Source organism: Melopsittacus undulatus, chromosome 6, assembly GCF_012275295.1.
Source record: "Melopsittacus undulatus isolate bMelUnd1 chromosome 6, bMelUnd1.mat.Z, whole genome shotgun sequence".
NCBI lineage: Eukaryota > Metazoa > Chordata > Aves > Psittaciformes > Psittaculidae > Melopsittacus > Melopsittacus undulatus.
The window spans coordinates 3,884,193-3,906,019 of record NC_047532.1 but is presented as its reverse complement, the minus strand read 5'-3'; the positions used below and the strand labels follow the sequence as shown (position 1 = coordinate 3,906,019).

At 41.4% G+C, this 21,827-nt stretch overlaps 1 protein-coding gene across 2 annotated transcripts in view; it reads left to right on the top strand.

Moving 5' to 3' along the window:
• CHRDL1 (chordin like 1) overlaps positions 1-21,409 on the top strand; it is a 39,092-nt gene extending 17,683 nt beyond the window's left edge. The window contains exons 5-12 of one of the 2 annotated variants that reach the window (XM_005144524.3): positions 7,671-7,816; positions 8,817-8,910; positions 9,510-9,577; positions 10,792-10,966; positions 14,270-14,464; positions 15,787-15,954; positions 17,061-17,150; positions 18,398-21,409. In XM_005144524.3, coding sequence (XP_005144581.2) covers positions 7,671-7,816; positions 8,817-8,910; positions 9,510-9,577; positions 10,792-10,966; positions 14,270-14,464; positions 15,787-15,954; positions 17,061-17,150; positions 18,398-18,528 — 1,067 coding nt within the window. In that variant the 3' untranslated portion in view covers positions 18,529-21,409. The remainder of the gene's footprint in view (positions 1-7,670; positions 7,817-8,816; positions 8,911-9,509; positions 9,578-10,791; positions 10,967-14,269; positions 14,465-15,786; positions 15,955-17,060; positions 17,151-18,397) is intronic. The other variant, XM_031045051.2, reaches the window with a different exon arrangement.
• Positions 21,410-21,827: the final 418 nt, after the last annotated feature.

The following is a 21,827-nucleotide window of genomic DNA, read 5'->3' as shown; positions in this document are numbered from 1 at the left end:
CCTCAGTGAACTCCAGCCACAAAGGTTATTTAAAACAATATTGGGTGATCTCTAGGAGATAACCTTGCACTGAAACAGTGTAATAGGTTTTCTCTGTCTCTGGTTCCTGTATTCTCATGAGATAATCATAGAATCAAGTAGGCTGGAAAAGACCTTTAGGATCATCAAGTTCAACTGTAAGACAAATCAGGATTTAGTTCTGGCGATGAAGTAGATTATATGTGTTTCAACCCTCTTGAGATGACAGGGTAAGATCATCAACCCTCTCAGCAGCTGGTGCTTTTGCCCTTGCAGCAGCCAGTTTGCCCCACCACAGGCTGATGGCACTCAGTTGGTTCAGAACCAAGCTGATGGCTCAGTTTGGTTCTCCAGTCCTGAAGCTGTCCTGGGAGCATGTCAGGAATATAAGTGAGGTGATGGTGCTGACAGGTTCCCTGCCTTTCTGAGGCACATGTGTGCAAGAGGCCTCCACAAAAAAATGTTGGTAAACTTCTGGGAGAAACCTTACAAGTAACCCAGGTCAGCATGACACTTGTCCCACAATAACCCTTGCTTCCTGGAATACAGAGATTCCCTGGCTTTGTTATTTTCTTTATCCCCTCTGCATTGGGCCCCTCTTACCACATAGCCCCAGCATGGCAAACTCATGCTGAGATGGCCAAAATATGATCATTAATTGAATCTCTGGGTACAAAACAGACCTACTGCTGTTATTGCACTTTAGTGTCACTGGAACTGCAGGAAAATAGTTAAGTGCTCTGTGTTATATAAAGCACTGCTATTTGTGCATGAAATGCACTGCAGAAATAGAAACAGAAAAGTATCATTTATATGATCTTTTTCCATATAAACATAAGGATCTTTTTTAAAAGAATCCTTATTTTAAAAATCTCTTTTAAAAACAGAGTTTGGTTTGAACATTAACATCAAGGTTAGTTCAATCAACAGAGTTGTTCCAGATTTATTCAACATAACTATGATCAAAATCTCTCTGTCACTTTAGCAAGCTGCATAATCTCTTTCTGCAGGATGCTTCTCTCACCTCTTTAACTCTTAGGCTGCTCTGGTTTGAATTTGTAAGGATCAGATTATCAACACATATTTATTCCTCCATTCCAAATATGTGTCTCATACTGAATAGCTGTTTCTTATATATGTGTAATAGAGGGAAAGGCCTAACACTGAGGATTTCTGCCTGGAGGTAGGCTTCTTTATCTTTTACTTGGAATGTTACTAGCACTTAGATTTCTCCGAGTAGGGAAGAGCTTTGGCTGAACCCACTGCAATATGGACACCAAGGCAGCAGGGGTCAAAGGACTCACTACAACTTCTCAGTGCTCTGATTGCTGAGGTGAAAGGAGGCAAGTTGAGATGCTCTTAATCAGAGCAGCTCTACAACACCTCACGTCTACACACGCTTATACCTAGCTGTCACAAGGTCTGTTCCAGAAACAGGCAGAGGTACATCCTACTTTAAAGTTGGAGAGAGAAGTTCAGCCCGGGTCCCCTTGCAAAGCAAATTTGGAAGTGATTAGATCTGCTTGCCCTGAGCTGCCTGCTTGTGTTGGACAGTGTGTACCTGAGCTGATTCAGCTTTCACAACATTTTCAGTGAGCAAAACGGGGAAGTACTCTCATACTCATCATGTTCCCCTTTGGCATTAGAAATGCTTGTGGTCTGCACATTTCAAGGAATTGTGGATTATTTTGACCTTCATAATTGCTCTTTATGTGTTGCTCCTGAATAGTTAATTTGCAATTCTTATGTCAATTTTAAATGTCAAGGCAATAATACAGCCTCACATGATGATATGTTACAACTTGGGGTGACCTGATTTCTGTACAGGAGCAGTGTGTGAGATGACCAGGTAGCTGGTGTCAAACAACAGTTTCCTGCACTAGGAGACAGCCTAGAGAGCTTTGAACTACCTGTTGCAACTAAACTGACTCTCCCAGTTGTGTTCAGTAAGTAGCAGAACTCACTGGGAATACAGGTGAATATGCAGGAGAGATGCCAGTGCAAGCAGTTGCCCCAGAGTTACTCAACTGCTTGTCTAGTAAGTAAGGTTCCAAACCCAATCCAAACCGAAGATCAGTCTCTTGGTCTGTACATGCTTATGCTCTGTGTTGATTCAGAAAACATGTTTCATAAAATCCTCTCTGGATTGAAAGCATAATCTATCATCTTTACTTACAAAAGACCAGAGAGACTATCTGCAAAACAGTTCCCAGTATGGTTTCTTAAGACATTAGTCCTCATGATTCATTTCATATTGTTTAGCACTTGATTGTTTTTATAAGGGTGGTTAATAAACCAGACAAACTGCAAAGCCCACGCCAGGCTGAGCGTTTCTGCTTGCTGTTAGAGCCTGTCTTCTTCAGTAATGACACAAGGTGATTCTGAATGTTGCTGTTTAAAAATAGTTCCTAAGTCAGCAAGCCAAGAGTCTGTAGGTTTTTTAAAACAGTGATCTTTGCCAGATGTTCTGATACTAAAATAAGCAGTAGTGAGAGTGTTAAGTACTAAAAAGAATGGCCAGAATATTGCACAAGAAAGTATCTCATAGAGATGCAGGAAAATCCCACAGTCCCTTCCTGAGGTGCTGAGATGTAGCAGCAGCATGAGCTCTGCCTGCCCACCTAACTCTTCCAGGCTGTCCAGTCTCCATTTCAAGAGGACAGTCAATCACCACCTCAACCTCTTACTGGGTGCAGATCAGTAAAACTGAGCATAATGACTATTGGATGCTTGGTCTCCTTGTTCATGATGTCAAAGACCACCCAGTAGCAACTGTTTTTCTTGTCTTGAAGGTCAGATGTCACATCATAAATACTTTACTGCTTATCATGCCATAACTGTCCTGATTCTAAGGTTATTTTGCCAGTTTGTTTGTTAGCGTCCTAAAACTGTTTGTTAGCAACTCTATGAGCACCTCCTGCCTTTATCCAGAAGGATCCAAGCTGAAGACTTAATTGACTATATTAAGGCCTGGATCCTAAAGCCCTTCCTCAAATAAGTCACTTCACATTTCCCAAAGGCTGGTTTGCTCATACCCAGTTACTACTTTTCATTCCCTTTGCACATGAATACTTTTACAAACGCTAGCTGGTTTTACACATTAGGAACTGCCCATGGAATTTGTCTAAGCTATTCCAGGGATGGGTTGCAGATAACTGATGCTCTTCCGATACATATGAAAGTAGGGGTAAAGCAGCTAAGAATCAAGCTTTTATAACACTTCAAGAAGGAATAATTGTAACAAGAAAATGCTAAAAGACGGTGTTTCCCAAACTGTGATCCATGTGACCAAGCATCTGTTTGTCCCAGGAGACTGGAAAGCTCCAGAGGCCAGAAAGCCCTGGTGGGTGTACATAGTATGGATACCCTTGAACCTTGATCCTTGGAAACCTCAAGTCATGGGCAGACTGTCAGGAACCCAGGCAGGTTCCCATTAAAAATGTCTGATTGGAGCAGCTTCCTGCTTCACAGCTTCACAATATTTCCATTAAATGTCCATGGTTTATCAAATCAATACCCAATTCTGTCATCCTGTCAGAAAAGTGTTAATGCTGCACTTCACACTAAGTTAACATCCCTTCATGGCAAACTTTTGCCATACTGTTTCTTCACACTCCCTGTCAAATAGACTACAGGAACTCATGAATCACACCTACATGCAGTTCTAGGTCACAGTGAACCTTTCTATCAGGCTGTACTACAGACCTGAATTGATACAAATCTTGTTTTATAGCTCAGCAGTTCGTCCTAGTACCAGCATCCATCTTGAACAGTGTTCAAGCAAGTCCCTAGGCTAAATCCTGAAGGCAAGCTTTCCATTGGCTTCTCTGAGGCTAGGATTTACCTTGTGTGTATGGCATGCCAGTGAAAAACAGCCTAGGTAGACAGCAGAAGCTGGACAGAATCCCATGCTTGGAAGAGAGGAGTGCCTGGATATAAGAATTCAAGCATAGCTACCATAGTCTCCATTTGCTTTTTAAAAAGCAATTCTTTTGAAGCTGATCCATTTTTCAGCCAGTTGTATTCTGTTGCCTGCTTGTAAAACCTGGAAGATTTCTTCAGCCAGGTTCTAGGTTTAAAGTTACTCACAGGATAAGTTCATATCAAGTCATGTGAAGCCTAACTTGCACATCTTATTCCCCTGCCATTACCTAATGCTGATGTTTGAAATAAATCAGTGCTATCAATATTGCTAACTCATGGTCTTATCTTGATGGCACTGAAATTTCAGGCAAATACAAGCATGGCCTGTTAACCTCTATACTCAAGTCTGAGCCCTCAGAGAATAAATGCCAAGCACAGAAAGAAAGATACTTCCTTTTCGATTGATGCTATAACATCTTTACCCTCTCCATTTTATACTGCTTCCACTGACATGCTGTGAATGTCACAAAGAAGAGCTCAGACTGAACCCAGTTAATTACAGGATTCACACAGATGGATTGCCTGGTGCTTTCCAGAGGCAGCTAATTAAAGCAATGTTAGTCAGCACCATTAAAATGCCAGCTAAAGCTTTGGGAACACTCCTGATTAGGAAGCAAGGTTCACAAATACAGCTTTGAGCAAAGGAGTGTATTTGCAGTTCATTAATTGCATTCTAACATATCTTAACTAAGGCACAGGATAATGCATGCTGATAGCAATATTAATGCCAAGACTTTTGAAAGTTCAAACCTGGCACTTATTAAAACAATCCACAATGACTCTAATTTCACATTCTACAGGAGAATATGATATCAGGAGGGAGTCTGAGCTCCTCTAATTAGCCATGATTTAGAGAGCACTAGAAAGGAAACCAAGGCAAGGCCTAGTTGTAGCAAGTCAGTCACACATTGGCAAAGACAGAGAAACTGCACCAGACAGAAATAGTATTTAGACATACAATATAAACAGAGCTTCCTTGCAGCTTCTGACAGAAGCTGTGCTTGCAGAGGATCAGTCATGCTCTCCCATACGCTGTTTCTGACATGAATGTATGTATTTTTTTGCAATAACAGTAATATGGTCTTGAGCTGTAAACTTCTTCTAAACCTTCTTTTATGAACCCAAATAGGCCATTCATTTAATATACTAAAGGATAATCATACGCACAGGTATGTGCAGCACAGGACCTCAGTCATGGTCTTATTCCCTGTAACTGAAACTGACTTTTCTTACAATTATTAAATAAAATAGAATTTTATTGCGAATGCCAAAGACAGGCAGATGTCCATGTGTTTTGGGCTGCATGTCATGATTTAGCTGTTACAGGCCCAACTTCCACGATCAACTTAGAAGAAATATAGATGAAAACAACTACCTACTGCAACTTCCTACTGTCATTTTCCAAGCAATAAGAGTTTCACCATCTTCCTTCCCTTATATAAAAGCCACAGTTTAAAGGCATTTGGTGATTTCCTAATGAACTGTGCAATGTGGCATATACCAAGGTGAATCTGCAGTAAAATTTATTCTCTTCATCCAATGCTCTGAAGAGTCACAAAGAGTCATTCAGGTATTGGTCTCTGCAAATGTCAGACCACAAGCCAAACATTGCTTTAGGACTGGCATCCCACATGGGCACAGCCATGTCCTGCAGAGGCTGCATGAACAGAGCCTCCCATCCAGACAAGAACCACTGTATTCTCCTTCCATTTACATTTCTTTCCAGTTTTGCAGCTCTTCCAGCTGTCCTCAGGGCAAGGAGGTAACTAAGGGTTTGGCAGTCTCTCTGCTTCCAATGAGGTGACTCTGGGAAAGCCTGAGACACTATGGTGACATAAGCACAATCCTGAGAAGTGCCTCTTTATTCATGTTTTCCAGTATTTGGGCCTGATGGGACAGTCACTGAACTTGCCACTTGAATCTTTTGCTGATGCCTGTCAGAGGATATGTGTTGATGAGAGCACACACCTTGCCATCCAAGAATGTGTGTTACTAGCAAACCATACAGCCAGTGCCACAAGCACTGCATTCTTACGCCAAGCACAGGTGGTGTCAAAGCTCTGTACTATTTGTAAGATTCTGGAAAGGTATCATTAATTGCACTTAAATAATGATGTATTTAGTGCTTCCAAAAGGAGCAGTGAAAATACCATGACTTTCTCTTGAAGAGAAATGAAATGTCAGGCATGGATGCCTAAGTGGCTAAATTCTCCTGCAATTCTCCTGCAGAACATTCTTTGCTGACCCATAGACTCTCAAATACTGTAGCACATGTACGTTCCACAGCCAGATTTGACATTCACAATATTATTAGTATTTGATAGACCCATGTAACTAAATATATGCTTTTATGGAAAACTAAATGTCAGTGTTTAATGCCAGTGCATGCCAGTAGAAAACTGCTCTTTCACTTGGGCTCCCAGCTGAAAAATGTGCATTCTGTGGTGGCACAGTTTCACACAAAATCTCCCCGGGTTTATCTGCTAAATAATGAAAGGGGCTACAGCAAAACCTGAGTTTTCAGGTCAGGTTTCTTTTACACGAAAACCTAAACCCATTGAATGAAATTTCAGCTGCATTCCTAGAAATCTGCAGTGATTCAGGCTCCAGAGAACAAACACCCCACTGTTACCTCCATGGAACTCTTGTTCAAAATGTCTTTTCCCATGCTGAGATGCTAAATTCATGTGAATGTAAATGTATAGTGTCAGATTCACTGCCCAATAGGTGTCAAGTGACTTACATTTCATAGGTGAAGTATAATCCCTTTGCACAGTTTGTCAACTGCTAGTAGTTAAACAATCTAGGGGATGTTTTAATACAAGGCATGGAAAGCTTTATGTCTTAGAAGAAAATTTAGCCCATGTGGTGCAGACCTTGATACGATCTTGAGTTGAAACAGGAGGTTTCAGGGTTGAATTGACACTGCCATCTTGTGCACTTTGTCACTGCGTTCTGCAAACCAAATGCACTCATTTGCACATCTGACATTAAAACGCATGTCAGAGAACAAACAGCTTTTGGGTGGCTTTTGAAGTCTGCCTTTGACAGGTTTTGCCCATTTTGAAAATAACAGCAGCAATGAGTTGTGAAGGCCACTAGGAACAAACACTTGTGTAGTCCATGGTTTTCTCTTAACGCAGTTTCCTCACCAGTACCATGCTCCTTCTCCAGAAGGTCTGAGCCTGTGGATGGCATGGAATGATGCATGTCCTATGGCTTATCCTACTAACCTGCAATTAAGTCTTCTACAGGCTACAACATTACAAATCATTAATAAAATGATACCAGTACTAAGAAGGGGAAAACAAGGACTGTGATAGTGATAGTGGGATAGTGTGTACAGGACCTAATGCCCTCAACATCAAAGCATGAAAAAGCCATGTATAACAAGTGGGCATGTAACTGCACCAATGTATCCTAATACCTAGTGCTACAGCAGGCAGAGCAAGAGAAAATACAGCAGCACAAGACACGCTGGCTAAACAATGCATTTGCAGCTGATCATCAGCATCCTCAGATAAACTGGGACAGTCAACTCAAAGTGTGAATTATTAACGTGCAGCAAAATAGCAGCATGAGAATATCACACTCTGTAGCATGACAAAACTTGTCCTTTCATAATAAAGAGAAATGAGGGAGAATGGAAGCTTTTCCTCCCCTGTATTTGTGATATTGCCAGTTGTCAAGGATATTTTCATGAAGTGTTCTTTTCCTGTTGCTTCCAGAAGACTCCCTGTTCTCAGTCAGCAGCAAAATCACCGGGAAATCCTGTGAATACAATGGCACCACCTACCATCATGGTGAAATGTTTGTGGCAGAGGGACTTTTCCAAAACAGGCAAGCAAACCAGTGTGCCCAGTGCAGCTGCTCAGTAAGTAACATGGTTCAACAGAGCCCTGCTCTGTCTGTGCTTCATTTCTCCTTTCTAGAAGACATGACACTGAAATATAAGCAATACACAGCAAAGGCTGGGAGTTGAGAATTAATGCTGAAACTCCTAGTGTTCAGAGGCAGTCTGCAGTACCTGGTAAATGCCAGGCTACCTCTTACTCAAACACTGTGGACAAAGCTTACCCTGTCGAGCATCTGCTCTAAGAGAGCCTACAGCGCAGAGGCAGCAGGTAAAATACTGCTACTTGGCAAAGATAGAACATCTCACTTTAACCTGACTGGAAAACACAGTGCTAAGCCAGTCCCTGAAACTGAATTCATCTGCACTGCGCTGATAAGTAGAGCCCCACAGGCTGGGAGTGGACAGCTCTGTCAACTGGCACTGGGCCGCAGAGCCGAGATGTCACCAGTTCAAATCCTGTATGTTTGAGCAGTAACCCAGGGACTTCTCAGAGCCAGTGTCTGAACTAAAACATCCCTCTCAATCCAGCCAGCTCTTCCATATTAAGTATTGGCAACTCTGACCTCCTCTGATCAAATCATCATATTCTACATTAACTACAAATTTAATAGGCCAAGCACTGACAAGACTTTACAACTTTTAGTTAATGCTGAGCTTTTCCTCCTCTTCATTGGGAAGACACAGCTGAAGGAGAGCAGGGGAAGAATTTACACTCAGTGATTTGGTACCAACCATGTCAGGTGCATTTTCAGCCTGCAGTAATTGCAGTTGATCTCTCCACACACTTTCATCTCTTCCATTTTCCTCTGTGCTTTTTAAGGAAAGGGATCTTCCTCTGTTTGACAACAAATTCTAACAAAGCTATTCAGAGTTTTCACTGGGCTGATACTCTGCTTGTGCATTCTAGAGTGGCATTTATGGAAACACACATACTGGATTTAAGCACATCCATAAAAAATGCATACACAGTATCAGGCAAATCAATGACTCCTCCTAAACTCTTGTGTTCTGCTGGCAGGAAGGAAATGTGTACTGTGGGTTGAAGACTTGTCCCAAATTAACTTGCTCATTCCCAGTTTCTGTTCCGGAGTCCTGCTGTCCAGTTTGCAGAGGTAAGTTCAAGCATAATCACAGAAGGACAAGCTCTGTATTTACTCTTTCCCCTGCCAGGGCCCTGTCTGTGCACCAGCACTGGCCCTTAGGACACAATCTGCAAGTTTCCAATGTACTTACAATCCAAAGCATGTTGGGAAGTTAAACCACTGGGAAATGTCAGGAGGGGAACATCGCTACCTTTGTGTTCCTAAACTGAAATAAGAGGAGTATGCACTGATGATAAAGTTGCATCCCCAGAACAAGGTTAATCAAGGCATCAAAAAGGTCTCTCACCATTGCCTGAGATGACATAGCAAATGGTTGCTGGAAGTCACCTTGCACACAGTGTCTTGTTAAGCCACATAAATCTGGTAGTAAATCTTCATCCTGATTTGCATGGTGTTTGGGAAGAGATCTTCCTTTTGGTCTTTGTGGAATATAGAACAATGAAGTCAGACTAAAGACTGACACTTCTACACCCTGATGCTACCTCCACTCTAAATTTAAGTGAATTTTTAAATTAATCCATCTTAAATGGATGAGACTTTTCCCCTGAGTATCTCCCAAGGTGTAGCTCAGTTACCCCCTAACTGCTCCTGCTCTGCTTCTCACACAGGAGATGGAGAATTATCATGGGAACATTCAGATGGGGATATCTTCCGGCAGCCGGCCAACAGGGAAGCTGTAAGTGTGACCTTCAATTTAAAGACAGATTCTTGCTGCTTTGTGCATCAGTACCTTGGGGAAAGAACAGAAAAGGATGATAACAGGTCTACTGCTTCATCCTGGGCTCTGTGAATCTAGCCCAAAATAGGTTTCTTGCACTTTGACAAATCCCTTAATAGACTCAGCCTTCAGGAATAATGCTGAATTATAAACTCCCATGAGCTCCTGCAGGCTCTGGATTTTGTCTTTGTTGTATATATGCTCTATAAAGAATAAAACTCTGCAGCATTTTGTTTGCTATGCAGGCATCACTTTTAAATCATAATTGCAAACACTTACTTCCCAGTTGGCATTTACACATGTATATATTTACTTTAGGTGCTTCACTGCCTGTGGGGCTAAGAGTATCCATTAACAACTTACTTCTCAAGAGATGATTCTTGTAACAGCATTTGGAGAGAATATGAAGTGCTTTTAAGCATTAGGTGCATTACCTAAATACATGAACTAACAAGTCTTTGGACTAGTGAGAAGAATCATGCCTTGTAAAATAACTGCTGTAAAATACACTATTCTTTTATGCCCATGGGTATTTTGGAAAATAATTTTCTGAAAACAACCATTGGTTTTGTTCCAGAAAACACACTGCACATTACTATTATTGCTCCTACTGTTCTTTGCAAATACAATGAGACTTCCCAGCCTGTAAGATAGATCCTTGTTCAGTCTGTGCAAGCTTAACACTGGCCTTGCATCAGAGTTCAAAGCTGCAAGCAAACAAAGCTGGACAGTCACTCTGGACGTGCTCTGCCTCTGGAGACCCAGTAGAAAGTAATCGTGACGAGGAAAACTAAACAGGCTTACAATTCTTCTCATCTAATCTTAGCGTAGACATCAGTAAAGTAGGCATCTAACTCTGAACATCATTTTTAACACATGGAGTGAAATAGAACTTCTGGTTTGTGATTCATCTCCTCATGATATAAAGTTCCACAACAGGTCAGGTTCTAAACTGCCTCTCTGTCCATTGACTCAATTTAGGACTTCAGATGACCAACTTAGATAAGGCACCTACACTGACATACAGTCTGTGAGATGAGTTACAACTGCATATGTGTGAATGATGTTTGATGATAGCAGCAACACTTGTTAAGCTTCTAGTGCAGCTTCTTTCCCCATGATCATTGGAGTAAGACATTTACTTTCCTGCTCTCTTTCTGTCTCTTAAACAGAGACACTCATACCATCGCTCCCACTATGACCTGTCACCCAGCTCTGCAAGGCAGGTAGTCAACATTCCACGCTTTCCCAATGCCAGGAGTAACCGTGGAGTCCTCCCGGATCCCCAACAAGCTTCAGGAACAATAGTACAAATCGTCATTAACAACAAGCACAAGCACGGACGAGGTAAAGACAATTACTTTTTATGGTATTACTCTGGGTCAGGAATCAAACACCTGTAGCTCAGAAAGAGTTCTCAAAATATACAGCAGGATATACAGTGTCAATTCACACAGACCCAGCGCAAATCAGGGAGGCAAAAAGCAGTAAGCTATTAAGGATATGAAATCAGCTCTTGACTGAGACCAGTTTGCCTCCAGACAGCAGTGCGTTACACTCTGCAAAGGCACCACACTTGTGTTGCTCTCTGAAATACCTCGTAGGATTGTGCCACATAATTCTGAGAACCCATGCAGTGGCTACTAGGGAAGTGAGTGCTTTGTGCCATAGAGGACACCACAATGCTTTCAGATTCATTAACTTGTTCACAAACTGACTTCCCAGTAGGTAATTATTTGTCCTATTTTCTTTACACCATCTCTTGTTTTGTAACTTTGCTGGCTGTAAGCAGTGTATGTTTAAACTGGCCCATAAATCTCAGACCATAAAGTTCTGCCATAGAATCAAAAGGTTTTCTGCTTCCAAGGTTTAACAAATTATTCTCAAGAAAGGCAGTAAGCTACTTGTCTGAGACAGTGGGATGCAACGGGTGCTTTGCATCCTCCAAGACTAATACTAGAGGCAGAGTAGGCAATTAACCTATACAAGATGCCTGAGCTGTAAAGGGGCATAGTTAACTGAGATAATCTCACTCTAAGAATCCTTTAGTGCCTCCTGATAAGCCAATATAGGCCATATTACATTATAAGGACCTTTGAGCCCATATGGCAAACCTCATCCAAACATGACTGAGCCATATTCCTGCTGCATACAAGAAGCACAAAAATAGAGGGAAAATGTCAATTCACCAGTTGGTAGGACAGGAGGTTTTGTACAATAAAAAGGGTGGGATGCTCAGTTCCCACAGTGGTGCCCCTGAGTGAACAGAGGTCTGCAGGAACAGGCCTAAGAAACCATAAAAGAAATAGCTGTAAAAACACATGTTCAGAAGAGCATCTACCCACAAATACCAGTCAGTGTGCACTGAGAAACTACCCACAAAGAGTTAAACGCCCTTGTATTAGGGCCAACTAATCTTTTAAGGTATTAACTAACAGAAGGAATGTTGGCCATAGGATCTTTATTATCCACCTGAACAAGCATGAAAAAACATTCAGATCATGCCAGTGTTTTACGCTGAGTCTAGGAGCAGGAATCTCCATGCAGTGCAGTATCTTTGACATGTAATTCACACATTAAGACATCATCAAAGCAATTTCTAACTGATTTGTTTTGGCAAATAAAGAGCATATGGAAGAACAGCATATTTCTGGGTGCAGTATATAGGAACTGCCGCAACTTCAGACACTCACTGCCTGGAAAGTGCCTGAGAAATGCCGATGCTGGGAACATAAATGCTGACAAAGCATTTTCTTTTGTCCTTGTGCAATTAAGAAGTGTTTTATTAATTAATGCACATGCCCCTTGAGATGCATTTCAACAAGTTAAACAATAAACACACAACGACTCTCCTGATAAGCCAACACAGTGCAGTTATATGGATACAGGTTTATCATTCTTAACATGAAGAGCACTGAAGACAGGGCATCAGGGAACTAGAAGTTATTTGCCATATTTTGGGTTCTACTGGAACCTTCATCTGCCACCTCAGAGTAATTATTTGACTGTTCTGCGCTAAAGAAACCTTAAACCAGAGAGAACCCTAAACCAGAGAGTATATGTATGGACACAATGTCAAAATCACCCTGTGAGGGTGAAATCAGGAAACCTTTATGTCCGTAAAGGATCTGGAGAAGCTGGGGAAAAAATATCTACATCAGCAGAAATATAACTAATAATATAGTATTCAAGCATGTAAGAGGCGTGCTGAGCAGCTGAGTACTTACCTATTTTCTCAGCTATGTTTTTTTATTCCATGTTTTTAGCATACAGATAACACTTTTATTTGCTTGTATTTGAGAAACTAAACTGTTTCCTATCTCTAAACAAAGACATGTCTTAAGAAAGAGTTAAAAAGTAGCAAATTATAAGCCAAATGATAGCATAACCCCATGAAAGACAATACATTGCAAAAAATACTCCCCATAAATCTCAGTAACTCAGTAAAGTTTAAGCCAGTTGGTCACATCTGTTACCAGTTAGATGTAAATTTCAGATTACAGATAAAAATTAAATTGCTTTTGAAAGTTACAGGCAAAATAGGAACATATTTTACAAATAAAAGCATTAATAGAAATGATGGCATATTAGAAGAATTGGAAATATTTACAACATATCCCAGCTTCACTTCAGTTGCTTTTAGCAATGAGGCAGTGCCCTTTCTTTCACCTTGTTAGGATTAGTTTGCATTTTTTCTTTGTGTTTATAAAATATTGAAAAAGAAACAAGTAAGGTTTATAGGACAAATGCAAACATGGTGTAAAGTAATATAATTCCCATTAACTGTCGGGTGACCCAAATTGGCTTCCACCAAGCATGGATTTTTCCACTCTCCTGGTGTCAGCTGTATTTCTCTGTCTCTCAAGGGCACTGATGAATAAATATTCTGAGGTGCTTAGATGCTATTGGGATGAAATTTCAGTACCATATAAATCCTTTCATGTTACTGTCTTCTTGTTTTTCCAAAAGCAAAATCTCTGTATACCTATAGACACATATATTTCCATAAAGAATATAAAACTTCCTTTTGCAACATTCCCTTACTTTGGTCTGTGTGTTGTGTGGCAGAAACTCTCATGCAAAAGCAATGAAGGGTTGTATTAACTCATCCTACTGACAGTATGGCTCTCACTACAGAAGCCGTGTTGAGTTAATGGCTAGAAAAGCTGTACAGGTGACTCAGTATCAAATGTCATGATCCTGTCATCTGCAGATTCAATTTTAGAAGCCAGAACCAATGTGGCAGGCTATGTCCTGTGTGGTGACTGAGATTAGGAGGGGAAGGAGGAGTGAGTTTTGTAAGCAGGTTAATGATGCAAAACTGAAATGTGTGCACTGGAGAGGAGCTACTCAAATACGTGATTCAGCCACCTTCGCTGTTCTCCTCAAAATAGTGATGAACACTAGTGTCAGCAGAGATGGACTCAAGGCAAAACTGCTCAGAAAAGGGTGATGATAGGCCAAGACTCATTTAAAGCAGCAAAACTCAAAGTCAGAAACCAGAGAAATGGGCAAGAGACACTAACAAATGATGTATAGAGACACTGCTTTAAACAAATATGAATGAATCAAATGAATATTCATAGAGGGATAGCCAAGGAATGTACCTTTTCCAGTCGTACTTCTTTTTCCTTTTCTCTTCTTTTGTAGTGTGTGTTTCAAATGGCAAAACATATTCACATGGTGAATCTTGGCATCCTAATCTCCGAGCCTTTGGAATCGTAGAGTGTGTGTTGTGCACCTGCAACATCACCAAACAAGAATGTAAGAAAATTCACTGTCCAGAACAATATCCCTGCAAATACCCTCAGAAAGTAGAAGGAAAATGCTGTAAAGTCTGTCCAGGTAAAACAAAGTTGATCACAGACCACCTTTTTGCCGTGCATGTTAAGGGGCTTGGCTCAAGCCTTCTTGTCACAAATAAGATCTGATGCAAACAGCAATAGCAGTGCCACTGCTCTCATGCGTGTGCAAAGGTCTCAATGTGAGACAGGCAGAGCTGCCGCTCCTCAAATGGGGGGTTTGCTGCTGAAGACACATTTGTTCTGATCAGTCCCTTGCTTTCTCTCCACTGGTAGCACAACTCCCTGATGCCCATTTCTGAAGAGACTATTACAGAGAGGTACACAGAAAGTTCATTATTGTCAAAAGACTCTCCCATCCTTCCCCCACTGCAGTGCTCATGGAACCTTCACATCATTTTTTCTAGCTTATAAGTTTGCAGGGGGACCATTATCCTTTCTGCTTGTTAAAATGTACCAGAAGGACTCAAAACTCCAAATCAGAAATTGGTTGCTGTCAGTTACATAACTTAATCCTTAAAATAAATAGTAACATCATAGATTTAGCATTGTTTCTCATTTGTATGGCCCATTTCTGTGTTTGTTTGGTGATACACTGGATCACTCTGAGGAAATGAGTTCTGTCATGTGTAGAAATCCTTCAGAGAATGCACACTTCCCATTTTCTTTGCTTACTGGGGAAGAGCACAATGCAGTGGCAGTAGGCAGGCAGGAGATGTGTAACTAGATCTTTTAGATATCGGTGAATCACAGCTTTCATTTGGCTTATTTGCTATGAGAATGGTCAGCAAAACCTGGCCTTAATAGAAAACTTGACAGCAAAAAGAAAGTTACTGTCTTTTTCTTTGCGATTCTATGTGCTGCTTTTTAAGAAAGCTGAACCTCTTCCTACAGTCTGTCTGCTCTGTGTGGAGATGTATTCATTGTCAGGTTTCTCCACAAACTGCAGTCCAAGTGTCTTGAGTTGCATCATTTCTCTTGCATTCCTGTCCAACTCCCAGTTACCAACAGAACAATTACAAATTCTCCTTATGCTCTACGACTTTACCAGGTGAGCAGGAGATAACGTGCACTGTGGCTAGCACAGGCTTGCACTGGCCAAGCAGAATGCAAATCATGTTACCTGCCCTTTTCCTCAGCAAAACATTAATGCAGATCACTTCACCAGTTTCCATTTAGTTATTCTATTGCCTTTGAGTCTTCCACCATTATTTCAAATATTCATGAAAAGTGGACAACAGGTCCAAAAATTGTGAGAAGTCTCCCAGACCACATGGCTTTACACAGCTCATTTCCTCTTTGTCAAGTAAGTTCTGGGGGACTTGATTACAACTGAATTACGTGTTTTGGGCTTTTTTTAAACAGAAGAAGTACCAAGTCAAGCCTTTGACAACAAAGATTACTTCTGTGGGAAGGAGACATTTCCCGTCTATGAATCCATTTTCACAGAGGAAGGAGAAACCATCAGAAAAATTGCAGTAGAAACTGAAAAGCCACCTCAAATAGAAATACATGTGTGGACAATTAGAAAAGGTGAGCTAAGCAAGTCCTTTCTTTAAAGAGTGTATCATCCTTCATTAATTTCCCAGGACAAGTTGAAGCATTCTGAGACTGCTCTGGCTATCCAGGATATTGCAGTTACAGCCACTTTCAACATCCTCAAGTTCTGCTGTAGAAAACCCGTTAATAACACACAAAGCTCTAGTTGTACAGACTCCTACCCTTCACTGGGAGCAAAAGCACAGTGACAAACAGGTTGTCAAAAATACCCTGTGTAATTTATTGCAGAGAAATGGATAGCAGGGTTTGAACCACATGCCAAGAGGTTCTTACTTAGGATGGACCAAAAAGCTTTGCATTAAAATCAGTCTGCCTTATCTGATACCTTAGTGATGGTCTAGCATATGGACAAAACCTGTATAAGGGTAAAAGCAGCATCTTTTACTAGACTAACTGGTAATTAGAACAAAACAGAAAAGCATTCAGAAGCCCAAATTCTGCAAATCCTAAACTTTTAGTACAACAAAAATTCTCTTCTGCCTCCTGAAGAGCCAGTCTACTTAATCTACTTAAAGCAAAAAGTGTGTGATCCTCATAGGAAACCCTCGTATAGACCTTTACATGGAAACAATACATCTTTAGAATGTACTTTAAAGCATAAAGCCAAGCCCAAAGTGTGAGCGGAAACAAAGCCAGATCATCAGATGGTTAATAACTACTGTGTGTTCTAGAAGCCACAAAGTCTCATGATGATTTGACAGTGATGTTGCCTGCTAGCTCATGACAGGCAAAATGGTATCTGACTGCAAAATGATACTGGTTTTCTCCAAGATGCTGGGATTTTGGCTTCTGCTGTAATCTTACATTTACTCATAATAAGAAGGGTTTCAGCTGTGTTGGAAAAGAACTGGCTAATTCTCACACCCCTCACAAAATCTCTGCAATCATAAATCCACAGAAGGATTTACAGGGATGGCAAACAGAATAAAGAATAGATTGAAAACCCATGTAATTGGTAAGGATTATTTCTCAGGGCAGCTCAACATGGCAGTAATTCTACATATAGGGAGGACAACAACCCAGGTTTAGAACAACAGGCACACTTCCAGTAACATGTGCTTCTCATGTCTTTGCTGAAGGCATTCTGCGTCACTTCTATGTTGAAAAAGTGTCCAAGAGAGAATTTGAAGAACTTCCTTACTTCAAGCAGATAACAAGGACAACCCCCAGTAAGTAAAATTCTGACCTCTTTAGGTTTCTATTCTCCATACAAACATAGCCTTGAAAAACATTCTCTTTTACTCAACACAAACATGTACCAAATTTTCCTCCAGAACGTGGCTCCAATATTTGTAAGTTTAGATTTAAATAATGAAAATACAGCAATTTATCATATAGATACATACAGCAGTAGTTCATGTTCATGCTGTCTTAGTCTCCTGTATTTTGTTAAAATACAAATAAGATGGTTTCTGCCCATAATGCCACAAGGCTGAAATATGACTGACATCAGCACAGCAGCACAATTTGGATTTAAGTAACAATTCAAGTTACCCCAATTTTTTACAAAGTCATTCAGAAGGGAAAAAAATCAGAGATGTTTTAAAGAGTTCTCAAATATACATGTATGTTGTGTTTGAAGTCTTTCCTATGTTCTTAACAGTATCTTCATTATTAATATCTGTTTATTGAAAGGACATGTAATGCTTTTGTCACTCTTGATCCAATTTCTTTTTTGTATTTTATCCAACTTGGGATACGACACCTAATTTGATAGCTGAATGAAGGTAGAGGCATTTTCAGTTCCCAGTGCTTTTGTATTCCAAGTTGTCATTTTTGCTGAGGTCTCTAATTGGGTAAAGAAGTCTTTTTCCCAGGAATCATATAGTCTTGATAACACAGGCTTAGTGAGAAGCAGACCCCTTTTCATGTAAAAAGTTTCCTAATTTTTGCTTTCAGCCTTCCATAAGCTTGCATTGTTGTCTATACCACAGTATTGTAGTTACCAGGACAACAGGCATTCCTATTCACATTAGAAAAAAGTGTACAGAAATATGAATATCCAGCAAACACAGTGTGCATTACACACAGGCAGGCAGAGTTCACACAGTGCATGAAACACTTGGACTTGTTGCTTCCCAACTTTCAAATATTTTGGTTTATCTTCAGAGTTAAATCCTCACATCACTCTATTATAAAGCAGAGTATCCAACATCCTAAGTAGTTAAATAAATAGATCAACTTAAGGTACTACTTAATTAAAGCAAGGAATAATATTCTGGTCTTTGTTTGTTATTTTTAACAAAGTTATTTTGCATGGAATATTGTAAGATACTTTGAATATTTTCCATGGGAGGACTGGACATTCTCTCTTTGACCATTGTGAATCAGTTGGTCTGGAGAGTGCTTGTAAATGTCTTCGAAGATCCTCATGCCCTTTTCTAAGTGTCTGTCTCCTTTGTGTTTTTCTTTTCAGGCCAGTGGAAAATATTTAGCGAGGGAGAATCTCAGATCAGCCAAATGTGTGAAAGCAGAGTGTGCAGGACTGAGCTCGAGGATCTGGTAAAGGTTTTGTACCTTGAAAAGTCTGAAAAGGGTCACTGTTAAGGGAGACAGCACTGGAGGGAAAAACACAAGAAAACTTATGAAAACTTGGGATCTGCAGCTGGACTGCAGGCTTATTTTGCTTAAGTCAACAGTTGCCCTAAAAACCAAAACTATAATGCAGTAATTATTCACATCATGCACAGCAAATTTGCTGCTTTATGTGTAGTGGTCTGTGTCAACCGTTTAAATATCTCCTCCAAAAGACTAGGAGGCTCTGTGTTACTGGTGGGGGAAGGAGAAAGAGAGACTGTACTCTCCCAGAGTTGCATTTCTTTACAAGTTAAAAAGAGAAAACAGAACATTTTTATTATTATTATCATTTGGCAACTTATTCAAACTAATGAAAAGAAAGACACCTAATAAATGTGCAGGAGCTATGGAGAGCAGTATTGCCTGTGCTGAGTTTATACCATTTCTGGTGTTGAAACGACTCATGGATTATTTTAGTAGTGGAGGAAAAGTACAAGTGATACAATACTTGCGTTGGAGACATAAAAAAACAGATTTAAACTAACAAACTCCTAAGCAGCCTGCCTTTGGGATGATGTCTTGTAGTTGAGCAAACTGAGTCTATAAACTGAACAGCAGGTGTTAGTGGCAATCACTGTATTTTTGTAGCAATTTGAGCAAATGTTCACTTTTAAGTGGTTTTCACTGTTTCCTCCACCCACTTCTCTATAAAAATGTGAAGTGTCAGCTCCCTATCACAGTCCTAACAACTTAATTCTTCTGGGCCCTATTAACACATGGGCTTGGCTGATAAACTGCCTTCTGAAGTGACATTGGCAGAAGGTGGTGAAGTATTTGGAGTACTTTCAAAACACCTAGTGGGTTAAACCTCACAATTAATAACTCCTTAAAAGTTACCACAGTGCTTAATTTATTGGTTCTGATCTGCTACAAACTGAATCTTCTGCATTTTCCTGAGGGTGACTTCTCTATTCTCACACACTTCAAGGACAGGTTTTTCCCATGACAAACACCAAACAGCAGCCCTTCAGAGCACAGCAGCTCTGTGGAGACTGTTGTCTTCATGAAAAACAACTATGAGAGGTCCTGTTTAATGTAGTGTAGCATGTCTGGAGCGCATGTAAGAAAGGTGCCTCTCATCTGCACTGCCTTGTGTCTGCCATGCTGGATTAAATCCTGAGAAGCAAGTGAGTCTGCCCGCTTGTGCTCCCATTTTCTACCCCACAAGCAGATGGGAATACTGCTGTTCAAACACACACTAGGAAACAAAGCTTTATGGTAACGGGCTGACCCAGTGCCTGGGTCTTCACAGGGAATGAAATCAACAGTGACAGCAAGGATTTTGAGGTTTGTCTCCCTGCCAGTGCCAGCACACCAGGGTGTACCCACATCCAAAGGGATGAAGGTGTGGGAGAGCCCCTCTCAGGCACAGTTTCCCCATCCTGAGGGGATCCCTGCCTCAAGCAGCAAAGCCCAGCAGCCTCCCTCTGCAGTGTGGGCCTGCAGCTACCACAGGGCTTCCCAACAACAAGGAGCAGGTGAGGAGAACTGACGTGAAGGGAAAGGAAAAGCTGAAGGGAGTTAGGAGAATGAATATGTGGTGATTTTGGTGCCTTAGCAGTCCTGCCTGTATATAACCACCCCAATGTCCCTAGGCCTGGACAGAGCAGATGATATTTAGGGATACTTCTCTCCCTACCAAGCACTCAACATAACAGGAACATAACACTGCAGAATAGGAAAACACTAAAAAGGAGCTCCACCAGCAAATGCGTGGCTTGCAAGAACGAAATACTCACCTGGTATCAGTGTGAACCATGGGAGTCTCTCGCCAAGCCTCCATGGGCTGAAGGGAGATCCCTCAAGGTGCCGCCATGGCCACCGAGGACCCTCAGCTCCCTCTTCCTGCCCAGCCTCGGTGTCCCGGGCTGTTCCTCACACTCTCCCTTCAGAGTCCAGCAGTGCTCTGCCCTTCCCTAAATCCACCTTCCTGCGGCTCCTCCAGCCCCGCTGAGGGGCTCAGCACTGCCCGCTGTGGGGCCACTGGAACTGGTGGGAACCGGCTGGATCCGGTCCGGGGCAGCCCCTCAGCTCCCTCAGCGGGGCCCGGCAGCCCCACTCCACAGGCTGAGCTGGCACCCACCATTACCGATCCTGTATCACTGTGTTTAAGGGAGGGCTAAGTGAAGTGCTCCACCACCTTCCACGGGACCCCATAGAGCCTCTGCCTCCATAAATCCCGTCCTGCTGTTTGAAAGGGGTGCAGTGTATCCAGACTGAGGTCCTGAGACCTCTCAGTGCCAGAGGTTGCTGCAGTGTAACCGCTTGGCATCGGCAGCACCGACCGCACATGGCATCTACATGGGTTGAAATGTGCTGCAGAAGTGCAAGATTTCATTATGAATCCCATAATAAGTCATGAGAGAACCTGATTATTCCTTTAGGGAAGACACTGTGAGGAAGGGGGTCTAAGGAACTGTAGCAATCTGGTGGGAAGACCAGCAGTTGGTTTCTCACCTCACAGGCATCGTCTGTAGCAGTAGCTGGTGACAATAACACTAAGTGGGAATGTACAGTGTTTGTATTTTCTTTCTTTTAAGAAGAAGGCAACCTGCTCTTTGTATGTGTGACAGGACAGGCGGAATCCAGGTTGTGTATTTATTTTATAATAAACATTCGTTTAAGAAAAGCAGGAAAAAAATCCATAAGCATCATTTAGTAAAATGCAGTGTTGCATTTTTCCAGTTTCTGGTCACTTAAGACAAGAAAATACACAGTGTCATGTTTTTCATTCTCTTCATGGGATGTATGTCTGTTACGGTACTTATTTATGTACTTGTTGCATCACTTTGGCCTGGTTTGGTAAATTAATAAACCCTGAAGTTGATAATAAAATGAGATGGTTTGTGTATGAATGATGCTGTTGGGTTGAGATATTTGGTTTCAGTTCCCTGCTTGCAGCCCCACTGCTGCCACCTCAGAGGAAGCCTGAACCCATGTGCCTGGCTGGGTTCGGGTCCTGTGCTATCAGGTCCTGGCCTATGAAGACTCAGATTCAACACTCCAGACAGCAGGACAGGGTGTGAAGTAAGGTTTCGGCACTCACCAGCATCCTTCACACTTCAAGAGTGAGCTGGAACACATGGACGTCAGCAGTGCACCTAAGATGCCAGTTTATCAAACCCCAAAGAGATGTTTGTAGGTTATGAGCAGCTCTCAACTGAGAGAAGAGTACAGGATATGCTGCCTTTTGGGCAATACATACTCTGAAGCTCAAAATAATTGGGAAACTGATGATGGAATTAATATGTGCTAATGACTAAAAAGAG